General features: G+C 39.3%; 1 protein-coding gene across 1 annotated transcript in view; it reads left to right on the top strand.

The window, feature by feature from the left end:
- cacna1ib (calcium voltage-gated channel subunit alpha1 Ib) overlaps window positions 1-23,609 on the top strand; it is a 142,158-nt gene that overhangs the window by 96,834 nt on the left and 21,715 nt on the right. The window contains exons 25-28 of the mRNA XM_088342921.1: window positions 1,829-2,021; window positions 7,653-7,804; window positions 7,925-8,034; window positions 12,553-12,686. Coding sequence (XP_088199047.1) covers window positions 1,829-2,021; window positions 7,653-7,804; window positions 7,925-8,034; window positions 12,553-12,686 — 589 coding nt within the window. The remainder of the gene's footprint in view (window positions 1-1,828; window positions 2,022-7,652; window positions 7,805-7,924; window positions 8,035-12,552; window positions 12,687-23,609) is intronic.

Here is a 23,609-nt window from a genome sequence, read left to right as displayed (position 1 = left end):
GTAAACACGTCTATGTTAAGTCCACACAGTGGTTTCTTCATTCATTATTACATAATTCATGGTGCAAAATATTGCTGCAATATTTGGTTACAGAAGCAGGATCTTAAATGTATTGATTTTTGTCTAAGAGCAAAAACAGAAATAAACAAACCCCCACCAAATTTGTTGTTGTAGTTGTTCCCAACATCAACTTTTTGTCTTTAGCTCAAGTATCAACTTATTTTTTCTGCACATTTTTTCGCCCCCAGGCACACACACTCAATGTGTATAAAGTCAGCTGACGTGAACAGATTCTCGCTCACAGTGGATTTCATTTCAAGGCCATTAAGTAATCTACTACAGGGAGACTTTCTCCTTTCTTCCGGATGATTCCGTCAGGCTGCCACGGGGTGGGGGGGGGGGAGAAAAAAAAAGACTTATCCTATTTTAGCTTTCAGCTCTTTCTCACACAATTGCATAGATCCGTCTTTTTTGTGACACTTAAATCGAGATTGTTATTCAGTAATCATGCTGGGTTAATACATTTTACCTGCTACTTTTCCAATATTTCCGACATATTATATACTGTAGTCCACTCATACTTTTTCTATTCATACAGATAATGTTTTTTTTTTAATGAAGAGCTGGTGGCTTGGCTTTAGATTAATGGTTTTCAACTGGTCTGACTGGAGGAACCAGCATCCCAGCATGATTACAAGCCGTGACCAAAATAAAGAAATACATTCTAAATTTTTGAATGCAGTTCAAACCAGAAATATAATATATTCGCTTCATCTTTATTGATTTTTTTTTTTTACATAAAATTACAAGGAAAACTGAAATGACTTAAGGTAATAATATTTCCTAAACAAGGGATATTTTGTATTATTTAGTGACTAAAAGTAAAAAAAAAAAAAAAGTTAAAAATGTATTTATATATATATATATATATATATATATATATATATATATATGTAATAGATACAAACATGCATGTTTTTTAGATATTTTTTTTTACTAGCCGCACCATAATTGTCAGCAATTATTTTGCTCCAGGAACTTGAAAAAAAAAACGTATTTTTTCTCATTTCTTTCCATTTTTCTTTTGTTCTTTCTTTTTCATGCCACATAATTTCCCATATTTGTTCTTTTGTCCCCTGTATCTAATTTTGTTTATTTTTTTTTCCTTTTTTCTCCCAGTCTTTTCCCTTATCCCAAAACGTTTGACAAATAAGAAAATGTTCCTTTTTGGTCACTTCCATTCGCTGTAGTTTGTAATCTCCCTTTTGTATTATGGCACTCGTTGTTGGTTGCACTACAGAATAAAGGGACATCTACTGGTTATTACACACACGGTCCCTATACTGCAGCATTGTTTTACTGAAATCCAAAATACTTGACTTTGGTAGCTTTGTTTTAAAGATAATAAAATCCTTATCTCAAAAATTCTATGCTGTATCTGCGTTTAGCGATCCTCAACCTGCTAATTACTGTTAATAAATGTAATTAAAACAATTTTTTTTGTGGGTTTTTTTTTTTTGTTATTATTTGCCAAGGCAAAGGCCCTCGGCCCATTTAAAACGGATCTTTGAGGGCAGACATTACGCTGAAGTGGCCCTTGGCGAAAATTAGTTTGACACCCCGGCCCTAAATCGTTAAGAGTTCCCAGTTACAGTGAATGCTAGTTTGTCAGCGCTTAGAATTAGAAATAATCCTGCTCAAGGTTAACAATTAACACTAGTGTTAGTGCTTTGAAAGTGTAACTACATTTGTTGCCAGTTTAAGGTGACTGAAGCTAGTATAGCCCATAATTGAATATATTTTTTGTCTTTATCGGTCTGATTCACAGCCGGCGATCAACAACAACCCGTGGATGCTTCTCTACTTCATCTCATTCCTGCTCATTGTCAGCTTCTTCGTTCTCAACATGTTTGTGGGTGTGGTTGTGGAGAACTTCCACAAATGTCGCCAACACCAGGAAGTGGAGGAAGCTCGGCGGCGTGAAGAGAAGCGCCAGAGACGTATGGAGAAGAAACGACGAAGTAAGGAAACAAAATCTATTTTCATTGTTATATACTAAGGCTCATGGTGCCCCCATTTGAAGTCAGACAAACACAACAGGCTTCTTGTGTTTTGAACAGTATTGAGCACGTTACTTAAAAAACAGAAATATTTGCAGTTACTAGTTAGTTCACAGGGTTGGGTAGGGTTACTTTAACTGGATTACTTTCAATTACTTTTGGATTACTCCAATACCAAATATGCTAATAAAAGACAAAATAAACTAAATATGAATACAATTATGACTCACAACACGTGGTAAGCTTTCTCTCCTGGCTTTGATCTCTTTGATCTCTGGCAAAACTAACATAAAATGCGACAGAAACAAAATGAAAATAAATCCAAACAGCTTGCCAACATCATTTTTGCCGTTCCTTGTATTCCTTTACTCCCCAAACCTGCACAAAATTTAGTAATTCCATTCATATTTAGTTTCTTTTGTCTTTTATTAGCATATTTGGTATTAGAGTAATCCAAAAGTAATTGAAAGTAATCCAGTTAAAGTAACCCTACCCAAACCTGTTAGTTCATTTAAAAGTAATTCGGTTAACCCCCAGGGAACTGAAACCAAAAAAGGTAGCGTGTTACTCTGACAATAAAAAATTACAAGTAACACATTACCGTGTATACTCGCATAGAAGCTGACCCCCTTAAACTGAAATAGCCACATAGTAGGAGAAAAAGTGTACCAGTACTGTACACCAACATGAGTGAACCTTTCATTATTCATGGCTTGTGGAATATTGAAAGCTTGCAAATGAACAATTAGTTGAGCCACTCCCCCTTGCGCGGCCTACTGTTCGCTCGTGGTGACACACAACCAAATATATGCATACAAACTGATTGTTCCATTTCACTATTTCATTTTATAGTGGAAAATTCGGCTTAGACCTAGATATATATACGGTAGTGACAATATCTCTATGCTGAGAGATTCTGTGTGCTCATACTCTGTGCTTAAGACTGCGCCAACATAACTGCATTATCTTTATTAATTTTTTTTTTTTATATATAAATACAAACATGGTAATGTAAGTTGCCGGTGTTGTATGGTTGTCATACCTGTCAACCTCCACGGCCTTACAAACTGTCGTATTTTCCCTTACAAAATACCAAATAATCTTGCACCATATATTTTTTTTCAGACGTGTTTATTTATGTAGTTTAAGATGTTAAATTGTACATGTGTTTCGTTATATCATATATATTGTTGATTAACATTTTGTTGTGAGATCCTGAGTCGCTCGACATGAATGAGGTTTATTATAAAAATGTTCAAAAATTAAGTAGCTTGGACGTTCACTGTAGAAGGAAAAAATACATGAAAATATAATTAAGTAGAATAATACATTTTCTTATTCAAATTATTAATTCATTTTTTGCGTCAAATTAATGTTGGTAATATACTCATTTTAATACTTCCTTTTTTTCTTAACTTCTTCATACAACACACACACACATATATATATATATATATATATATATACATATATATATATATATACATATATACATATATATATATACATATATATACATATATATATATATATACATATATACATATATATATACATACATATACATATATACATACATATATACATACACATACATATACATATACATACATATACACATATATATACATATACATACATATACACATATATATATATATATATATATATATATATATATATATATATATATATATATATATATATATATATATATACCACAGCCAAATCCCCTAGTGGGAGGTGGCTAAAGTAATTTCTGACTCTTTTTGGGAGATTGATTCAGAGGAGGGGATTCCCAACCCTGTCGCTCAACCCGACTGAGGTGTTGGGAGTCATTAGGTGACCAAACCCCCCAATCCCAAACCCTAATGCTGAACGCCAAGCAGGGAGGCAACAGGTACCAATGTTTAAGTCTTAGGTGTGACTCGGCCGAGGCTTGAACCACAACCTCCCAGTCTCGGGGCGGGCGCCATACCCCCAAGGCCACCGAGCTGGTTATACAACATAATAATTCATAATATAATGCATCAAAGCAAGTGAGCCGTTTGAGAGCCGGCTCTCTTTAATGAGTTGAGCCGAAAAAGCCGGTTCGCTAAAAAGAGACGGACTTCCTTTCACCACATCAAACTGCTCGCTTTGTTTGCAACAAAAAAAAAAAAACAATACCGAGATAGAGGCTACTGCGGCTAACTCATTTGACCTTATTGATTTGCCGTTTCGTGATAGTCGATGTATACCGGTGATCGATGTACCCATAATTGACAAATTTGCGTTTTTCCGTACAGATCTTCTCGTACATCGTACACGTATTAAAATGCATAATGAACATACTTTATATGGCAAAACGTACAGGTTGACAGGTATGGGTTGTATGTGACTTCGACAATGACGCTGGAGTATTCAGCAATTAGAAGATACTGTAAATAATCATCTGCATTTAGTAAGTAGCGGAATGATGAACGCGCCTTGTAGTAATGACCGTAAAGTTACATAATTTTATTAGTAACATGTTACAGTACTCGAATATGTTCCTTGGTAATGCGTCAGTTTCATCACTGGTTACGATGCCAAACATCAGCTAATTTTACTCGAACGGATAACAAGAGATACATAAAGGCAAACATAGTACAACATTTCTGATGCTGCCTTAATGAACACCCTAATATTTTGATGTTTCAGGTGCAAGACTCAACAATTAAAGATAGTAAATAATGAAATGATTGTGTAGCATAAAAGGGAAAGTCAACCCAAAAGCTGTAAAGCAGGCTTCTCGAACGTGGTGCCCCCTAAGGACAGCTGAGGTGCCTGCAGACCGGTTCCAAAAGAAAGCTCACCAGTGTTGGGTCATTGTGATTTTCCAGGAAAAAAAATGTTTTTGTCGGTTTCAGATCAGAAGAGGTACAGTTTTATGAGACATTATGTGGGAAAGGGCTATAAAAATAAATGTGACTTGACTTAGAGGTTGACCGAGTCAGTTCATCTCTATTTCTAATCATTGATCTGGTAACAGCACGTTAACAACATATTAAAAACATAATACGATATTTTAAAAATTTATTTTAAACTAGGTGCTCTTTGTGCTAATCAGTAACAAAAAGTTGCTCTTAGCTTAAAAAAAAAATGAAGACCGCTGTGTCATGGTTGACGTGGCGCCCAATTGGCCCCGCCCGTGTGGCGCCAGCTGCGGCTCGTTGACAGATCTGCTTCCCTTCTATTTAAGCTCAGTGCTCTCACTCATCATTTGTCAGTCCATCAACGAACTTCTGGACCCCTTAGACGTGGGTTTAGACTCGGTCTGGTTTCCTGCTTGTGTTTCCTGCCTGGTATTGTTCCCGTCTATTTTGTCCTGTTTAATATCAATCTCCAGTTTTGTTACCGTCTAGTTTGTCCTGTTTAATTTCGATATCCGGTTTTGATATCAACCCTGTCTGAAACGTCCTTTCCAGTATCAATCCCATCTGTCCTATATCTGCTCGTGCAATTGGTATCGATCTCGTCGGCCTCTGGCTTCCTGTCATTCCAGGCCAAACTGCTGCTTTACGTCCTCTGCCCACTGATCGCAGAATCATTGGCGTTTGGGTTAACGTGCAAGACTGCCCTGTTTCCCATAAAATAAAAGCTTGTGTGAGAAACGTCATGCATTTGGTTTCTCCTCCTATTTCGGTTCTTGACAAGCTTCTGTAGAGTAAAGATTATATCACAAACAATAGGCTTGAGATAAATGGCCTACAATGTCTATGATTCAGTCAGCAGGTCAGCCAACGTTATGTCATCTTTATTCAAATGCATTCTCAAAACGGCTGCCCCCTAATTTAGTTATAACAGGTAGACTTTACTTTTGCTTTTTTACTTGTTTTTAATCAATATGATATGCATGAAAATGCAGTGTCTATAAAGCATTACATTTGTTTGACTTGTGCTACAAAAGGCCAGAATTAAGTGGATTCATTATTTCCAGTAATTGATGCAAGCAATATGTTTAATGTTATGACAAAGTTCTAGCAGTGCTGTTTTTTCCTTCCACCCATCCATACTCGTTACTGCTTATTCTCACTGGGGTTACGGGGATGCTGGAGATCGTCCCAGCCATCTTCATGCAGTGGGCAGGGGGCAGGGGACATCGTGGATTGCTTGTCAGCCTGGTGTTTGAAACAATTCTATATAATTTTTCATCTTTTCATCTTTGTTACTTTTTCTTGTTTTTACTTGCACTCTATGATTGGATATCAATCCACCTCTAGACAGTGAAAATCCACTGAACATCACATTCACATTTTCCGATCGTGTAAATTATGTAAGTGAAACGTTAACTTTACATATCAAGGCTGAGGATCAGGATACAAAATATGTAATTGTATTCCGTTACCGTTTCAGAAAACAAGAAATGATAAAATTCCAAGCATATTTAGTATTACAATTCCATCCATTATCTCCACCGCTTATCCTCAGTCGGGTTGTGGGGGTGCTGGAGCCCATCCCAGCTATCTTCAGGCAGTGGGCAAGGGACACAGGGACAGACAACACTCACTAATTCACACAACACACAATTTGGACCTGACATGCATGTTTTTGGTAATGTGGGAGGAAAACCGGAGTGCCCGGAGGAAACCCACGCGAGCACGGGGAGAACATGCAAACTCCACACAGGAAGGCTGGTATCTGGATTTGAACCCATGACCTCTGCGCCGTACACGCGCTAACCACTGTCCCGCCGTGCTGCCCATTACAATTCCATGTAAAACTATATTTACAAATTCATAATGCGTCTATAGACGAATTGTGTCCATTCTAATTTCAATCACTGACACACGAGAGAGATGAGGTTTACACACAGCATGCGTGCACATGTTAATAACGTCTGTATCTGTGCGCAGATTGTACAAATTGCATGTTTATCATACTGTAGCAGAAGCACTTTGTTGTCTGTATTGTATTTGTCTTTTGATCCAGCCCTTGTTTTGTTCAATTGATAGATAGATATAGATAGATAGATAGATACTTTATTCATCCCCGAAGGGAAATTCACATTTCCAGCAGCATCCCTGAGCTGAGAACAGTACAATAATAAAGCCAAAAGAATGCAATATACAAATACCCAGTGTGACGTGCAAATGCCCACTGTAGCGTGTTATATAGAGTAACTAAATAGTGCTACACAGAATAAATTAGAGCACCCTTGCAGTTTCGTGAGGCCGTTTGTTTGTGTATTATGTAAACCTAATGTGAAAAAACAGCATATCTGTCTGCCATGTAAAAGAGATAGTCTTATTTTTGTTTATTAAACTATATATGTGGGAAAATGTTAGCAATTTTTTGAAGGACTACAACCAATTACTTGACCTTGGTTTTCTCTAATTTTTTTTAAGGTTACATTGTACATTTATCTTAAACATAATTAAGTAATTGTATTTATATTGTTAATTTTGTCTTTTATTAAAATATTTGATAAATAAATTAAAATAATCAAGTTAAATTACAGCAATATTATTGTATTCGGATAACTGATGACATTTTTCAACAGGTTACTGGTAACTATAACAGATTACATTTTGAAATGACCACCACAACCATGTATATTATCATGTTTAGAGGCCCAGAAACTTCCTTACTACGCTTCCTATGGCCCGGCACGACTTGCCATTCACACGTTTTGCACCAGCCACTACCTGGATTTGGTTATCACCTTCATCATCTGCATCAACGTCATCACTATGTCGCTTGAGCACTACAGCCAGCCGCAGGTAATAGATCAAGTGTTGGAAATTCAATTTTTAGATATCCTTTAATGGATGGTCTTGCGCTTTAATCACTGTAGCAGCATAATTGATCTCAAGAGGTGCGATGTCTTTTTTTCATCGTAGTCTCTGGAGACAGCACTGAAGTACTGCAACTACTTCTTTACGTCCACCTTTGTCATCGAAGCAACACTAAAGCTGGTGGCCTTCGGATTTCGACGTTTCTTCAAGGACAGGTATGAGAATAAAGGTCTTAAAATTTGGAAAGTAGACTTGCCTTGAGTCAACCCACAAAAATATCTCAGGAACCCCCACCTTGGAAGAATTTCATGCTACATATCAGTGACTGTACAATAATGTCAAGGGATGAACCAATTATTTTGATCAGTTCAATATCCCTTACTTTGTATTTAATACGCCTTAAAAGGCCACTGTCATCTTTCATTAAAAAAAAAACAATATTGATTAAGATAATAAGCGAAATTACATGAACTATTATGTACACATGCTTTTGTTTTAAATACTCTGAACATTTTTGTATGTATTTCAAAAATCACGGATCTCACCTAGAGGGACCTGACATTTGTCAGCAATCTTGTTTCTATGGAAATCCCCAAAAACAAACGGTCTCAGACACTCAAGCCTGAAAAGAGACAATGTCGGAGCCTGTAAACTTTAAAAAATGAATAATATCGTTTGTCATTAGGAATGGGCAGAACAGAGTTGAAATGTATTGATTCGTCTATCATCTATAGGCCTGCTTCTGCGGGGGTGCTCGCAGCTCAATTATTTTGAAATATTTCATGATAGGAGCTGGATGCTTTGAAGGCACATTTGTGACTAATCTTTGGACCAAAATGTCTTATGTGGGGAAACAAACTGGTGGGGTCATTTGTGGATTTTTTTTTTTTTTTGAGGAATGATATGCAATTTTTACACCCCTGCTAAAGCTGTGCAGGTGAAAAAAAAATAGTTTTTAATAGATATCAAAATCCATGAAGTCTCTTTCCGTCCATTGCACGCAGAGCAGCTGCTGCTGCGTATTACTTCAGCAGATCCCATTGAGGAAATATTTATTACTACATCTGCTGCTCCGTTTTTAGAAAGTAGGATTTGCAGAAGGAAGCTTTTTACTTCCTGTCCACTTCTCTCTGGATCCAACAGTGTTGGTACTCATTATTTCCATTTTCTACTGGGTTTGTGTGCCGTTTCTACTGCTCTGTGTCTTCAATTTCACTAGTTTAGGGTATGTTAGCATCATGTGGATTCACTACATTTCCACCACCTCGCCAGAGAAGACATCTGGTCGGAGGAAACATTTATTCAATCTCATAGTTTGGCAGAGAGTTGACTTGCCCTAAAGAAAGTGAGATTTTATGATTATGTTTAACTTTACTACTAGATGCTACAACTCATACCTGTCTGACTGGGCTGTGTTATAATTACTTGATCAGACCCTTTCGTATCATTTTATTAAATGGCAAATGTTACATTACATCAACAAACCACTAAATACTAAACTAACAAGGATCAATAAGCTACAGAGTCAAAATCAAAAAGGTTGAACAAGTTGTCTACTTTAAATCTTGTTTCAGAACCCCTAATCCCTTCATTCGTAACCAAACCCAAGCTCAAATCTAGACCATCCTGCCCAAACCTTCACCATGTTAACATTTTGCCATTAAGCTCTTGAGAAACTGTATGGTAATATTTTAATACCCATAGCGTCAGATAAAAACATTTTGAAAACTGATGAGTGGCTTTAAAACTCATCAGTCTCCTTTTTGTCTTGCGAGACAATGGACTAGACCAGGAAAGTTACCATGTCATTTTGATATGGCTCAGCATCAGCTGTGACTGAGCACTCTGATTCCTGAATGACAGTCTTTGTCACAGTGCCCGCATGTAAAGGCACACAGTGGTGCAGGTGCATAGGCTGTTCTCTCGCTTCGTTGTTGCCTTTTGTCCTGCCACTGCTGGTCCCTCTTCTCCTGTGCTCTCTACACACCAGATTTCGTGTCTCCAGGTGTTGTGGTCAGCAGCAACAGCTTCCCATGAGTTGGGGGCGATCTCAGCTCCTTTTATGTCCCATTTGCATACATCCTTGAAACGCAGCATGGGGCAGCCGACTGGTCTGGAGCCTAATGCAAGTGCGACGTAGAGATCTTTGGGAAGGCGTCAATCATCTATTCGACGAACAAAGGCGCCTTTATGACAGCATCGCAAACATGCTTTAGGAGTCTGCTTGTTCATGTTAGTCAGCATTTCCTGCCACAAGATGCCCAGCAAGCTGTTGAGGTGTCACTCCTGAGGGGCGTAGGGTGGCAGGTCTGGCAGGTCTCACTGCCGTAGAGCAGGGAGCTCAGCACACAAGCGTTGTAGATGGAGACCTTAGTTATTGTGGTGAGCTCTGAATTTTACCGAACTCCCCTGGACAGTCTCGCCATGGCATACGCTGCTTGTCCAATTTATTTGTTGCTCTCTGTGACAAGAGACAGGCTGGTGGAAATTGTTTAGCCGAGGTATATAAAAGGGTCGACCACTTCCAGGGTGCAGTCTCCGATGCAGATGCTGACTACTTCGCTAACGTCCTGGCTCAGGATGTCTATTTACTTCAGGCTGATGGTAAGGCCGAATTCTTGGCAGGTGAGGGCCAGACAGCTGATGAGCCTCTAAAGTCCTACCTCTCTGTGGGAGGCCAGTTCTGTGTTGACGCGAATAGCATATTGTGCAGCAGCAGTCGGATTATCTTAATCTTTGGGCGCAGACATCAGAGGTCTAAGAGCTTGCCGTCAGTTACTGTGTGGCGTAACATTCCAACCTCTGATGAACTGAATGCATACAAAAAGCAGCAAGGAAAAGATGATCCTGAAGAGTGTGGGAGCGAGCACACGTCCTTGTTTTACTCTACTTGTGATTGGGGAGGATGAGCCATCAAACTGCACAGTGCCCTTCATGTCTTCATGGAAAGAGGCAATCACGTCGAGCAACTTTGGTGGACACCCAATCTTATGCAGGACCTTGAAGAAGCTTTTCCTGCTGATTAGGTTGAAGGGTTTCATCAGGTTTACAAAGCCTATCTACAATGCCTGCTACTGTTTCTGACATTTTTCCTGAAGCTGGTTTACAGTGAAGATCATGTCGGTAGTTGACCTCTTGACTCTGAAGCCACAATGTGACTCTGGATAGACTCGCTCAGCCAGCAGCTGCAGTCTTTTAAAAGCGACCTTGGCAATTGCCTTCCCAACGATGCTCAGCAGCGATATGTCTCGGTGGTTATTGCAGTCGCTACGGTCCCCCTTGTTCTTGTAGAGGGTTCTGATGTTTGCATCGCGCATGTTGTTGTTGAAATTAATAGCCTTTGCGTTCTTAAACATCGATGTATTGTGCATTGTCTTGTGCAGCAAAAAACACACAACAAATGCAATCATGGGGGCAGGTTAGGGAAGGCTTTGTGCGTTTGTTTTTTTGGATGGGCGTGAGTAATGGGCTGGTTTAAGCCGTCAATTACACAGCCGACGAGGGCGGGCACCCAAGTAAATGTGTTGACCACCCCCCAAAACAAACTGTGAAGCAGGGCTACAGAAAGTATTTTAGGGGTTTGTTTCACGAGAAAGAAATTTATAAATTAACCCTGAGTCAGAAGAGAGCAAAAAATGCTGATCACCAGCTGGTGCTCTTTGGATTGTTATCGGGTCCTGGAAAAGAACGAGACAGCACCGGGAGAAGGCGCAATAGTGGTGCTTCAGGCCCAGCCTACCGAGTCTAGGCTATACAGTACATCAATTATCACAAGCTACCCCTGCCAAGCCTGTGGCTCACCAATGCCAAATCCATTACTCATGAAGTGTGGAACACCACTACAATTGTGACGTCTGTATTTTATTCATCACAGTAACCTGGGTCACTACGAGGGTACCCGATGCTAGTGTGTAGCCAGCAGCCGCTCTCTACATTGCTTTCTTGGACAGAAAGGAGAACCCCTCTTTTTTGTGATGCTATTGTAAAAGGTCAATAAAGATCATTCATTCGACTACAAATCTGTGTTGTGTGTATTAATATTTAGATCTATTGCTATTTGATTACAGTCGTATATATTAAATGTTACTGTTAACTAATGAATAAATAAACATTGCTACTTTGAGAGTTTTAACTATCGTGGGACAATTTTGAAACGACCCCTGCGAAAAAAAGTGATTACTTTATCCACACAATACCAAAAACAAATGTAACTTCAGTGACAACTTTGAATAGTGATTTCAATTACTAGATGCAACCAGAGTTGTCCACTTTTGAGGTAGCAGAGTGCACACTGCCTGCCCTTTAAACTAGATCTGTGATTTTTACAGTCGTAAAATGAAACAAATGCTTAAACTCTTAAGGAAATGTAAAAAGGTCTCGAAATCCAACCCTCAAGAGTCTGTCTTTGACTTCATAAAATACATCACTGACTCGGACGTAATCCCTTTGTCAGAAGTAGTAAACGGTAACGAGGCATGGGGTCCCAGTGCTGTGCTGGGATTGACTGTTATCTGTACAGGTGTTAAATATTCATGAGAGGAGAGTCGGCCCTCAGGTGCGATGCTACGAGTGGGGAAATCATTCAAATGATGTGTGAAGTTAACATTAATATTCATCGGGGAATTAACATAACAGAGAGCTCCTCGGCCTTGGTCCTTGATAACGTTTGCAACTCACTTCCTGCTACTTTTTCTTTGACAATGACAGTTGCGTTTATTTGTATGCATGTGCAGGTGGAATCAGTTGGACCTGGCCATCGTGTTGCTCTCTGTGATGGGCATCACATTAGAAGAGATTGAGATAAACGCCTCCTTACCCATCAATCCAACCATCATCAGGATCATGAGGGTGCTCAGGATTGCCAGAGGTACATCATTGCCCAAAATATGTCCACACACATCATTAGAAATCAAAATTACTTCATGCCTCAACAGGAAATAGTTTTAAAGCTGCTGGTAGTGGGAATCGCTTAAACAGGGATCTAGAAGGATAGGCTCGCAAGCCAGGTGTGTCTCTTTTCATGAGTGCATCAAGTTCGGAGATGAAATTCCCTTTTTTAAAGCATTTAGCAGCAAGAGCGCCGTAGCACTTTTTTACCTTTATGACTGGTAAGAAATGTCATAATGATTTGTTTCTGTGTCTCTTAGCCAATCAGAACACACACTTAAGTGTGACATCGATCTTCAACATTGCCTAGATATTTTTTTCAAGTGTAGTCTGCGCAAGTCATGAGAAAACTGAATGAACGATGCACATGATATTGATGATATATTTAAAGATTTTCTACCATAAAACAAAATTGACATACCTGTCAACATAAAGAGTTTCACCATATTTTATGTTTTTTGTTCATTTCAGATTGTGAATGCCATACAACAATTTATGTATGGGGAAAAAATTGTTAAAACCAATCCCATCTTGTTAATTTTGGCTCTAATCCGGAGCTAGCCGGAGAAAATCATATCAACTGCAATGCACATGGCGACAAACACAAGGGAAAAGCCACAATCACCTACTTACGAGCAGAAATGAGCAGTTTACCGTCGCCGTTCATTACATTCGCTGTTGTGAAGTCGCCTTACATGTTGCGTTAATGGGATTCGTCATTTTCAAAGAGTTGTGTTGCTTCAATAATGTCGCAGTTCTACAGCAAACAAGCCAGTTGGGTCAACTTTGAGACAACATATCTGGAATATTTTGCATCATAATTGTGGGAGGAACATAACTTGTTCTGTGAATTTTTGGTGGCGCATGCCGACGATCCGGCAAAGCGGAAGTAGAGCGCAGATTCTTCTTAGGCGTCAAGATAACGAGCCTCAGCTGGACGCTGCAGTTGTGGGCGGTTGGCTAACGAGCTGATGTGTGGCCAGGGGCAAGTCAACAATTCCACCACAGAAGAAGAATCGTGAATAATCTTAGAAGAAAACCAAAAAGCTTCAAAAAGATTTCATCTGAACCACACTGAGGATGAGAATAATTCAATTTAGTGGAAATGTAAATGTATTTACCAAAATCAACTATCTGATGCCAATGCTAACAGTTTGTATTCCCTTTTTAGACACGTGGGTGTTAACGCTTGTAAGTACAAGCTATTCCCTAGTGATCACTTTGAGATAGGCAAAACATTTAAGAAAAAGTTAAAGATAAAGTGACATAAATGGCTTTATATGCCGATTGGAAGAAAAATAATTCATTGATCTAAGGTCAGTTAAACTTCTCTGAAGTTAAGATTAAGTGAGACGATTTGAATTTTTGTCCCGATTTAAAGAAAAATCATTCTATTCCTACTTTTATCTGATATAGTGATGACTTTGCGATATGTACAGACATATCAACTCTAGCAGACAGCAAAATATGCATTTAGCACTATATGTTGAGGTATGAAAAGCTTATCTGTATCTACACCTCCCAACGCAAAGCTATTCAAAAGCAAAATGCCAAAAAATTCTATTCTGTTGACAAATTATTTACAGCATTTCAAGTCCGGTATTTTGTATCGTTATTATTTATTAAACCTGTTTTTTTGGGGTTTTTTTTCGTACTTTTGTGTAACCCGCAAAATTAGGGGGTAAGAAATATAGCATTTTTGCATTTTAATTGTATTTTATGCTTTGTGTTTCGGTATTAAATATACTATCAAATGGGTTTATTGTGTTCTAAATATATCAGCCGGTGTGCATCATTTGACCACTAGATGTTGCTGACTGTTGTGGTTCCCCAGCCTTTTGAGGTTTTAGGGTACCTGCAAGTTAGCGGATAATTATGTCAGCTCCCGTTAGGTAAAGCTCATGTTATGCAGAATAAAGGCTAATTTTTTGACCTAGGATTTTTTTTTAAATGTACGTGTATAGTATAGTTAATGTAGCTTATCATTCAAATCAATATTATTTTTTAATAAATTAATTTTTTTCTCCCCGAAATGCTAAATAATACACACCGTCAATGTTCCCTCTAATTTCCCACAGGTCTGAGTGTTCACACAAAGTTGGTGAGCAACGCTTAAAACAACAGTGAGCAGCAGCAATCCCAAGTGTGGCAACTAAGTCATTATCAAACATGTCTAAAACTTGACATCACATTACATTTTGCCGAGTTTCCGGCAATGCAAAAAAAAGTTTCACTTTTGAATGAATTGACTAATGTATTATTGCAAAGGTTGTACAGCCTACAAACGTCATTTGTTTTTACAACAATTCTTTCACAAGATTTCCATTTCTTTTTTTCCTGGTATCTTTTGTCACATAATACTAACATTTTTGGGGGCTTATTTAGTCGGTTGCACGATACACAACTGTTTTTAATCACATTTTTTAGTGGAAGTACAATGTTGGCAACAAGATTGACTTGGTATAATTGGAGATTATTTGAATGCAACACAAACTTTTTCTTCTTTTTCCCTGTTTTTTCTTCTTTTTTTTAATCCCTTTTAATAAAAATCTCATTGTTTTTATTTTTTCCAAGTTGTTACTTTTTTTCTTTTTGTTCTCTATTTACTTTTTTTCCTTTGTTACTTTCTTTTCTTTTTTTCTGGCTTTTTTCTGAATTGTTCCTTATTTTTTCTCTTCCTTTTGTTTCTTTTTTTTCTCAGCTTTTCATTACTTTTTCATTTTGGTATTTTTTTCTTTTTTCTTCTATTCCCCCTTCTTTTAAGTCATTTTGTGCATAATTTTACATAACATTTGCTCATATAGGGATGAAAGAAGCAAAAACAACCGGAAGAGCCGTTTGGGACATGTGCAATCACAGGCAGCGCTTCAGACCCGAGATCACTGGCACCCAAAAGTAGCATGTTTATCTGAAAGTAACTATCTAGTTACAAATAACCATATATACTTGCATTAAAGCCGACATCCAAAAATGTTCAAAAATAGCCACATGTAAGGGAATAGAAAAAAAACATGTACACCAACCTGTGGAAGCAGTGAAGCCATTACATGTCTTGTGTAATCTTGAGAGCTTGCAAACAAACACTTAGCAGAGACACTTCATATCTATTTTGTTGATGAGCTGCAAACCACAAGATAATTTCCTCCTTCATTGCTGAGTACTGTCTAAGACATTTTTTATTTTCCAGGCATATTGTATTGCAAAAATCTCATCTCATCTCATTTGCTGCACCGCTCATCCTCAGTAGGTTCGCTGTAGCCCATCCCAGAAATCATCGGGCAGTGGGCAGGGGACACCCTGAACTGGTTGCCAGCCAATCGCAGAGCACACAGGGACAGACAACCCTCTCGCTCGTTCACACCTAGGGACAATTTGGACCGGCCAATCCACCTGAAATGCATGTCTTTGGAATGTGGGAGGAAACCGGAGTGCCCGGAGGAAACCCACGCAAGCACGGGGAGAACATACAAACTCCGCACAGGAAGTCCGGTAGCTGGATTTGAACCCACAAAGGAGGTTCCCAAGACCTTAGAAGTGTGAGGCTCACGCGCTAACCACTGAGCCGCCGTGCTGCCTATTGCAAAATAATTTTCCGAATAAAAAGACCAAAATTCAGAACATGTTTACTGACAATTTTGCTTATGTTTGCCCCATTGATTTCACGTTGGTTTGTTTTTTCCTTTATTAGCCATGTCCCCTCCCTAAATGCTGCCATCTATTTGCTACTGGTGACATGAAAGCAAACTTTTGCATTCAACCTGACCCCCTGGTTTCAGTACTTATAGTTGTAAATACAGCTTAGATGTGAGAATATATGTTAGGGAGAATGTCAGTAGAGGGAGATTCTTGAAATGTTGCTTCATTTTGTTTAAATATGCATTATGGACAAAGTATTGATGCGGTCAAAAAAAGTATGTGATTTTTGTTTGCAATTAAAATCCAAAATGGGTTAGTGGCGACCAAAACACAAGAGAAGGGTTATTAAGTAATAGGGTAACGTGCCATGTAGTAATGATGTTTAAGTAGCACGTTTTTCATAATAACGTGAGAGAAAGATACCGTATTTTCACGACTATAAGGTGCACCTAAAAGCCTTCAAAAGCTGACCATGCGCCTTTTATTTATTTATTTATTTATTTTATTATTATTTTTTTTTGTGCCTTATACCTGTATATGGATCACTATTGAGTCGCAAAGTCTCGCAACTAAGGCAAGCAGCCGCCGACTAGACTTTCCCCATATGCGAAGTAGTCCGTGGTGTATGCTGAGATATAAATACCAGCATTTCATTTCCTATCCAATGTGTCAATTATTATTTGTATCAGTCATTCTTGACAAAAGTTATTCGGAGGTAAAGGAGGCAGGTCCTTTTTAACATTTACAGGCCGGCATAGGCTAAAGCCGGGCAAAACAAAGCCTGCACTTGACCGAAAAAGATGAATGTGAATCACACTTAGGTTGCTCTACGTCACATGTGTCAAACTCACGTCCCGCGGGCCACATCCGGCCCAGCGTACAATTATATCCGGCCCGTGAAATCCTTTAATATACATCTACTATAATGGCCCGGGTCTATGAAACCCTGATAACTTTCAAATTATACTCCGATACTAAAAACCACAATGGCCGAGAAAATTATGTTAATTGACATTGCCGGTTATTTGTGGAGATTTTGTGGCAAATTAAGGAATTTAGTGTAAAACGGCACTACAAGACAAAACTTCAGAGTAAGCTGAAAAACCTTGAATCCAGGGAAAAGAAACAGAAAGTTGAGGAGTTAAAGCAAATTACCAAAGTGAAAAGCACCAATTTTATTGATATTTTCTGTTATTTCATATTTTCATTTCTATAGTTTTGACAGGAGATATTTTTGTGAAGAGCAACGATTTTTAATTCATTTAATGTTTAAGTTTGTTTATTCTGGAATAATATTCCTGACTGTTTTAAATTCATGTTTTATTATTTATTTTTTAAAGGGAAAGTGTATTCAATAAATATTTATCCTGTTCGGCCCGCGACCAAAGTTGTGGTTTGAGTTCTGGCCCTCTGTATAGTTGAGTTTGACACCCCTGCTCTACGGCAAGGAGAAAACATGTTTTACTAGTCTGTATTTGTAAACACAAATTATGGGGCTAAACAGACAGCTAGCAACAAGCAACGTCCATCGATGCAGATACTCTCGGCTGATTTTTTTCTTTTATTTGTCGGCATTATTGCTTGTTTTGGCGTGTGTAAATATTTTACACGGTTGGAGTTACTACACTCACGGATGTAAGAGGACCATGATTGTGTATTATTATTGAACGTGATGGCTGCAAGACGACTTTGGTGAGCTACTCCGGCTTTATATTTTCCCAGTATCTTGTTTCAGACTGATCTTGATGTTTCTGTGATGAGTCTATTTTTAGATTCAATTCAAAGTGTTTTTTGTCATATGCACAATAAAGACCAACGTTTCTCCGCACAATGAAATTCTTAATTTGCTATCCACACAGTTGCCAGCAAAAAAGAAAATAAAAACTAAGAAATGGTTGGCATTTCTTGAATCCCAAGAGTTTAACCTTCCCAATGATATGTGGAATGACGCATTTGAGTGATTGGTGACATCGTACAGACACCGTGTCCCTATGTGTTTAATACACGTATTTGCTTCTTTGCGAGCCTTCGGAATGTTAAGGGGTTAATAAGTTTGACTGAATTATATGACTGTTTTGTTGATGTTCCCACTGTTGCGCCTTATAGTCCGGTGCGCCTATGTGTGGAAAATATGTGACAAAAAACTATTTTGGGGAGTTGCACCTCATAACCCGTCGCGCCTTGATTCGTGAAGATGCGTCATAAAAAAATGAAAGCCACAAGCCATATTTTCCTTTGGATGCGCACTGAGCTGAAGTGTTGTGGGATAAGATGACACTGTGCTTTTGTCCCCTTTTCTGGAAGTAGAGCATTAGCCTCCCATTCCCTCCTCTACAAACCACCTTCAAGTCACACGCACAAATGATGCCAACCGCGAGGGGAATTTGGCGTTGACGCCTTTGACTGCAGAATGCCAATGGCACCATGCCCCCGCACACCCTACGTTGTTTTCGGCGGCGCCGTTGTCCTTTCTCCCCCAAGTTATTACGTCACGTATTTTCGGACTAACATATACCGTATTTTCCGCACTATAAGGCGCACCTAAAAGTCTTAATTTTTTTCAAAAGCTGACCATGCGCCTTATAATACAGTGCGCCTTATATATGGCTCAATATTAAATCGCAAGGTCTCGCAACTTACGCAACAGTCGCCGACTCGATTTTCCCCCGAACGTGTAGTCCGCGGTGTATGCTGGGATTTATATACCGGCAATTCATTGGCTAACCAATTTGTCAATCATCATTTGAATCGATCGCTATTGGGTAAAGTTATTCGGAGCCTCGGATAGGCTAGAGGGCCGAAACAAACCCTGCAATTGGCCGAAAAAAGATGTGTCAATCATCAGTCAAATCGATCGCTATTGGCTGAAGTTATTCGGAGCCTCGGATTGGCTAGAGGGCCAAAACAAACCCTGCAATTGGCCGAAAAAGATGACTGAATAGTAAGCTCGCTAAACTACGCCAATAAAGAAACATGTTTCATTAGTCTGTATTTGTAAACATTTTACTCTCCTGGATTTACTACAATCACGGTTGTAAGAAGACTATGCTTGCGTATCATTATTGAACGTGAGAACTTAGGTGAGCTATGCGGCTTTATATTTTCCCGGTATCTTGTTTTAGAACGATATTGATGTTGCTGTGATGAGTTGAGTGAATTAAACTCAATTGAGATATTTTTGTGATTAAGGTCTATATAAATAAATTTGACTTGACTTGACTTGAACAGACTCTCGTCGTTCGCGATCAAAACGGCTCTGGGAGCCGGCTCCTTGAAGTAGATGACGGGAGCCTACTACCCACCAATCAAGAACGGCGAGACGCTGTTTCGCTCTTGGGATTGGTCAAAATGCATTTTTTCCAAGGAATCTGTGCTGTTGACTTTAGATTAAAATAACAAAATTATTTTGTATTTTATCTTTTGTACATCGATGAATAGTATCATTTATGTTTCCTGTGTTTTGCGAAGTTACCGTCCAAATGTTTATTTTGCATTATTTCCCCCCCTTTTAAGTAATTCATAAAATTACGTAAAAATATTAATACATACATTGAACAACAACAATGACCTGAAGAGCTGTTGGGAGCTGAAAGAGTCAGATCTTTTTAACGAGTCGAGCGAAAAAGACGAACTTCTAAAAAGTCTGAATTCCAATCTCTTCAACGGACCATTCGCTCCCTCGAGGATAGAGTAAACGCCGGTCAAAGACGCGTTTTGTATTTAAAGCGCATGAGTCAAGTCGCGGTTTTCTCCGCTACCCAGCACTCTTAAATAATTTGGCGCTCTGTACGGTGGCCAAGAGGTCCAAAACAGTTTTAAAACCCTTGTCAAGTTGTTCTCTGAAATATACATTGGGTTCAAAACTCGTAATTTTCTTTTATGATATGTAAAATTGTTTCCTAAAATGTCAGTGTTTTCGAAAATGTAAAAGTGTTTTCTTAAATGCAAAATAGTTTCAAACAATGTAAACGTGTTTCGCACGTCTCGGCCACAGTAACCGAGCGCCAAAAGTATTAAACATGTTTGTTACTCAGCCCCACTAGCGCCACTTTCCACCCCAAAATGCTCCCGCACAGCTTACGCCAGAAGCAAAATGATAATCGGCAGTTGCGTCACACGCGGTTGGCCCTAGGTGTGCGCGGGGTTTTAGCGACATGCATGAAACAGGGCCCGAAGCCGGCATGCGCTAATCAAACGACAGCTGGCGGTAATTAACGAGCGAGCTGGGCGGCAGTTTGATGGCTAGTTGGAGACCAAGCGACGACCATCTTGTGGTTTATCGCCCACGCTAATGTCTAGCGTCTGTCTGGGTCTGCGGGAGGTCGTGTTACCAGGCTCACCCGCTAGCTTCATCTCTCACCAACTGACCCTCCACAATGTGTATTATTTAGAGCAGTGGTTCTCAACTGGTGGATAGTGACCCAAAAGTGAGTCAAAACAATGCTAGGGGAAAACAAAACAGAGTCAATGACACTCCTAAGGGGCCGGTCACACAGACATTTGCGGCTGAATCACGGCCAGAAATTTCTGCCTGTGAGGCGGACGCTATTGGACGCTTTGAGATCGCCATACAGACGAGATACAGCAGTGCTTAACACGCAGTCGGAAATTCGCGCGCGCGGGGGGCAGCGCGAAAAAGTTTTGCGCTGCTCAATTCTTCAGAGCGCGGGTACACAGCCTTTCACAAGCGTATCGAGGCTGAACCACGGCCAGAAGCAGACACTGTTGGGCGCTGTTGGACGTTTTGAGACCGCCATATAGACGAGATACAGCAGTGCTTTACTCGCGGTCGGAAATTCACACGTGGCTGGCCGCGCGAAAAAGTTTTGAGCTGCTCAAAAGTTTGAGCACGTGTTAAACCGCGTGCCGCACACGTGGTCAACACGAGGTAATGACGCGGAAATGACGCGGAACGACGTGCTCTGGCCGCGGCCAGGGCGTGGTTACACATGGGTAGGACGGGAAATTTCAGCGGGTAATCGTGGGTGGAGCATGGTAATAGCATGTTCTGCGCCTGTATCGCGGTGTTATTACGTAAAATTAGCGTGTTACGCGTGTGACAGTCAAACGCCTTTCTCCGCGTATATACAGCGCGATTTGCCGAGCACACGTCAGTTGTGTTCGAGACGTCAAGGGGGTGAACATGGATCCCCGTCAGCGTAGTGACCTCGTCTTAATCCATTTTTATTTCTTGAAATTTCTTTTCAAGATAATAAAATAAAAGTTATGCCATAGCTTGAAATCTTGATCTTCACGGGACTGTGTCTTGAGCGGTTATGATTTCTACAGCCCGGTGTTATCCGAGAAATGTGTCCCTGCCGAGATTTGCAGCCCCTCGCTACTACAACCACTTTTACCTCGTTTTATCTCACTTTTAGGGAATGTAATGGCGAACATATAACCAAAACCACTTTGTCTTGCATTTGTTGGGAATGTAATACAACTTAAACCATTCCGTCTTTGTTTTTGTTGTGAACGTAATCGAACGGTAAATCCTCCCCCCCTCGCGTGAACGTGCATTCTGCTGCACTTCCAACAAAAGCGATCGTATTCTATATAAAACGCTTATTAAAACAATAAAGCGAGCTAATTATAACAATTGGGAGATCCTAGTCTATATAACGTGTTTATTTAAACAATAAAGTGCGATCGTATTCTACAAAATGCGTTTGTTAACGCGGATGAAAAAGTCAAAAGCGATCGCAGCAGAATGCGCGTTCACGCGAGGGGGTGGGGGTGGGTGTGTTGCGTAGGAGTCGGATTTGGGCACAACACCGGCTCGGGAGCTTTTATACCCGTGGTCCACACGAGAAAATGACGCAGAAATGACGTGATGAGGAAGCGGAACAGTCGCCGGCGTCTGTTTTGCGGGCATACCACCGATGAACAGCGGGTTGGCCAATTTTGCGCATTTTCCATCGCGGGCAACCACGGGCAAAAAAAAAAAAACGCAAAATTTTAGCCGTGATTCAGCCGCAAACGGCTGTGTGACCGGCCCCTTAACAACAGATGAGGATTGTTAGAGCTATTAAAATATTAATACGCTAATGGCTAGAGTGATCAGACAGGAATGCAAATGCAGTTTCAGAAACCACTGCGCAGCGGGGAGAGAGAGAGACGTGGTATCTCCCGTTCCAGTCAGTACCAAGACTCCCCTCACACCGTTTGCAGATAGCGACCGAGTTTCATTCAAAGTTCGCGCATGCGTGGAAGTTATCAATGACGTCACAAATACATCTTCCCATGCTTACAAGGAAAAATAACTGAAGTATATGTGTGTATTAAAATCAGACTATGTGTGTGTGTTTTAATGATTACTCATACATTCAAAATGGAAAAATAGTAAATACAAATGAGAAAAAACAAGTTAAAATGTAGGTTAATTTCATCAGGATTATTTGTAACATAGAACACAGAGAAATACACAATTACCTAAATATGATCTACTTTACAGGATCACGACCTGCAATGCAAGATGGCATCTGTTATTTCATACCAAAGAAAAATACCAGTATGTTTTTAACACATGTTGAGCATGGCCGAACACAGACAGGGCAGACAATCTATGATTGGATTTCATAAAAATTGCAGCTAAATGAGGCATTCATGGACATTGTGTATTATTTTATTTTGATGTCAAATAGTCTCAACCTACAAGTATTTAAAACAATCTGTTTTATATGTACTGTATTCACATTATTTACTTATTACTTATATCAATAGTTATTTTTTTTGTTTATTTCGAATTGGTAAATAATATAAAACGTCAATTTGAAGGAGATATTATTACTTGAATTTTTGATTCACAGTTCATTTTGTCTTTGAAAAAAGTAAATATGTTCTATAATCTCTGGTTTTAACTGTATAGTATTTTATCTACTACATTCGAGAAGTGCTTTTTTTGTCTTGATTTATGTCAGATCTCCTAATCAGGGTGGGATACTCGGTCCTGAAGTCAGACTACTTGAGAACCACTGATTTGAAGCCTCCTAGTGGTAAAAAATGGTATTCATAAAAAAAAGTATTAGTTTGAATAATAAACAAAAATGCATGAACTATTACCAGTATATGAACCTGAATTTTTTAAAATACTCGTAGTTCAAATGTTTTGTATTTATTTTTCACAACATGAGGGTCACATTAAGGGCACTGACATGACTTTCTGTGAACTTGCTACTAAAGCCCACCGTTGACACCAATGGTGCCTTGCTCCCGCACATCTGACATCATTTTCAACTGCGTTGTTTTCAGGTCTTCAGTTTTCGGA

Source organism: Urocampus carinirostris, chromosome 8 (assembly GCF_059441175.1).
Source record: "Urocampus carinirostris isolate Australia breed hairy pipefish chromosome 8, RoL_Ucar_1.0, whole genome shotgun sequence".
NCBI classification, from domain to species: domain Eukaryota; kingdom Metazoa; phylum Chordata; class Actinopteri; order Syngnathiformes; family Syngnathidae; genus Urocampus; species Urocampus carinirostris.
This window is presented reverse-complemented; position numbering and strand designations above follow the sequence as displayed.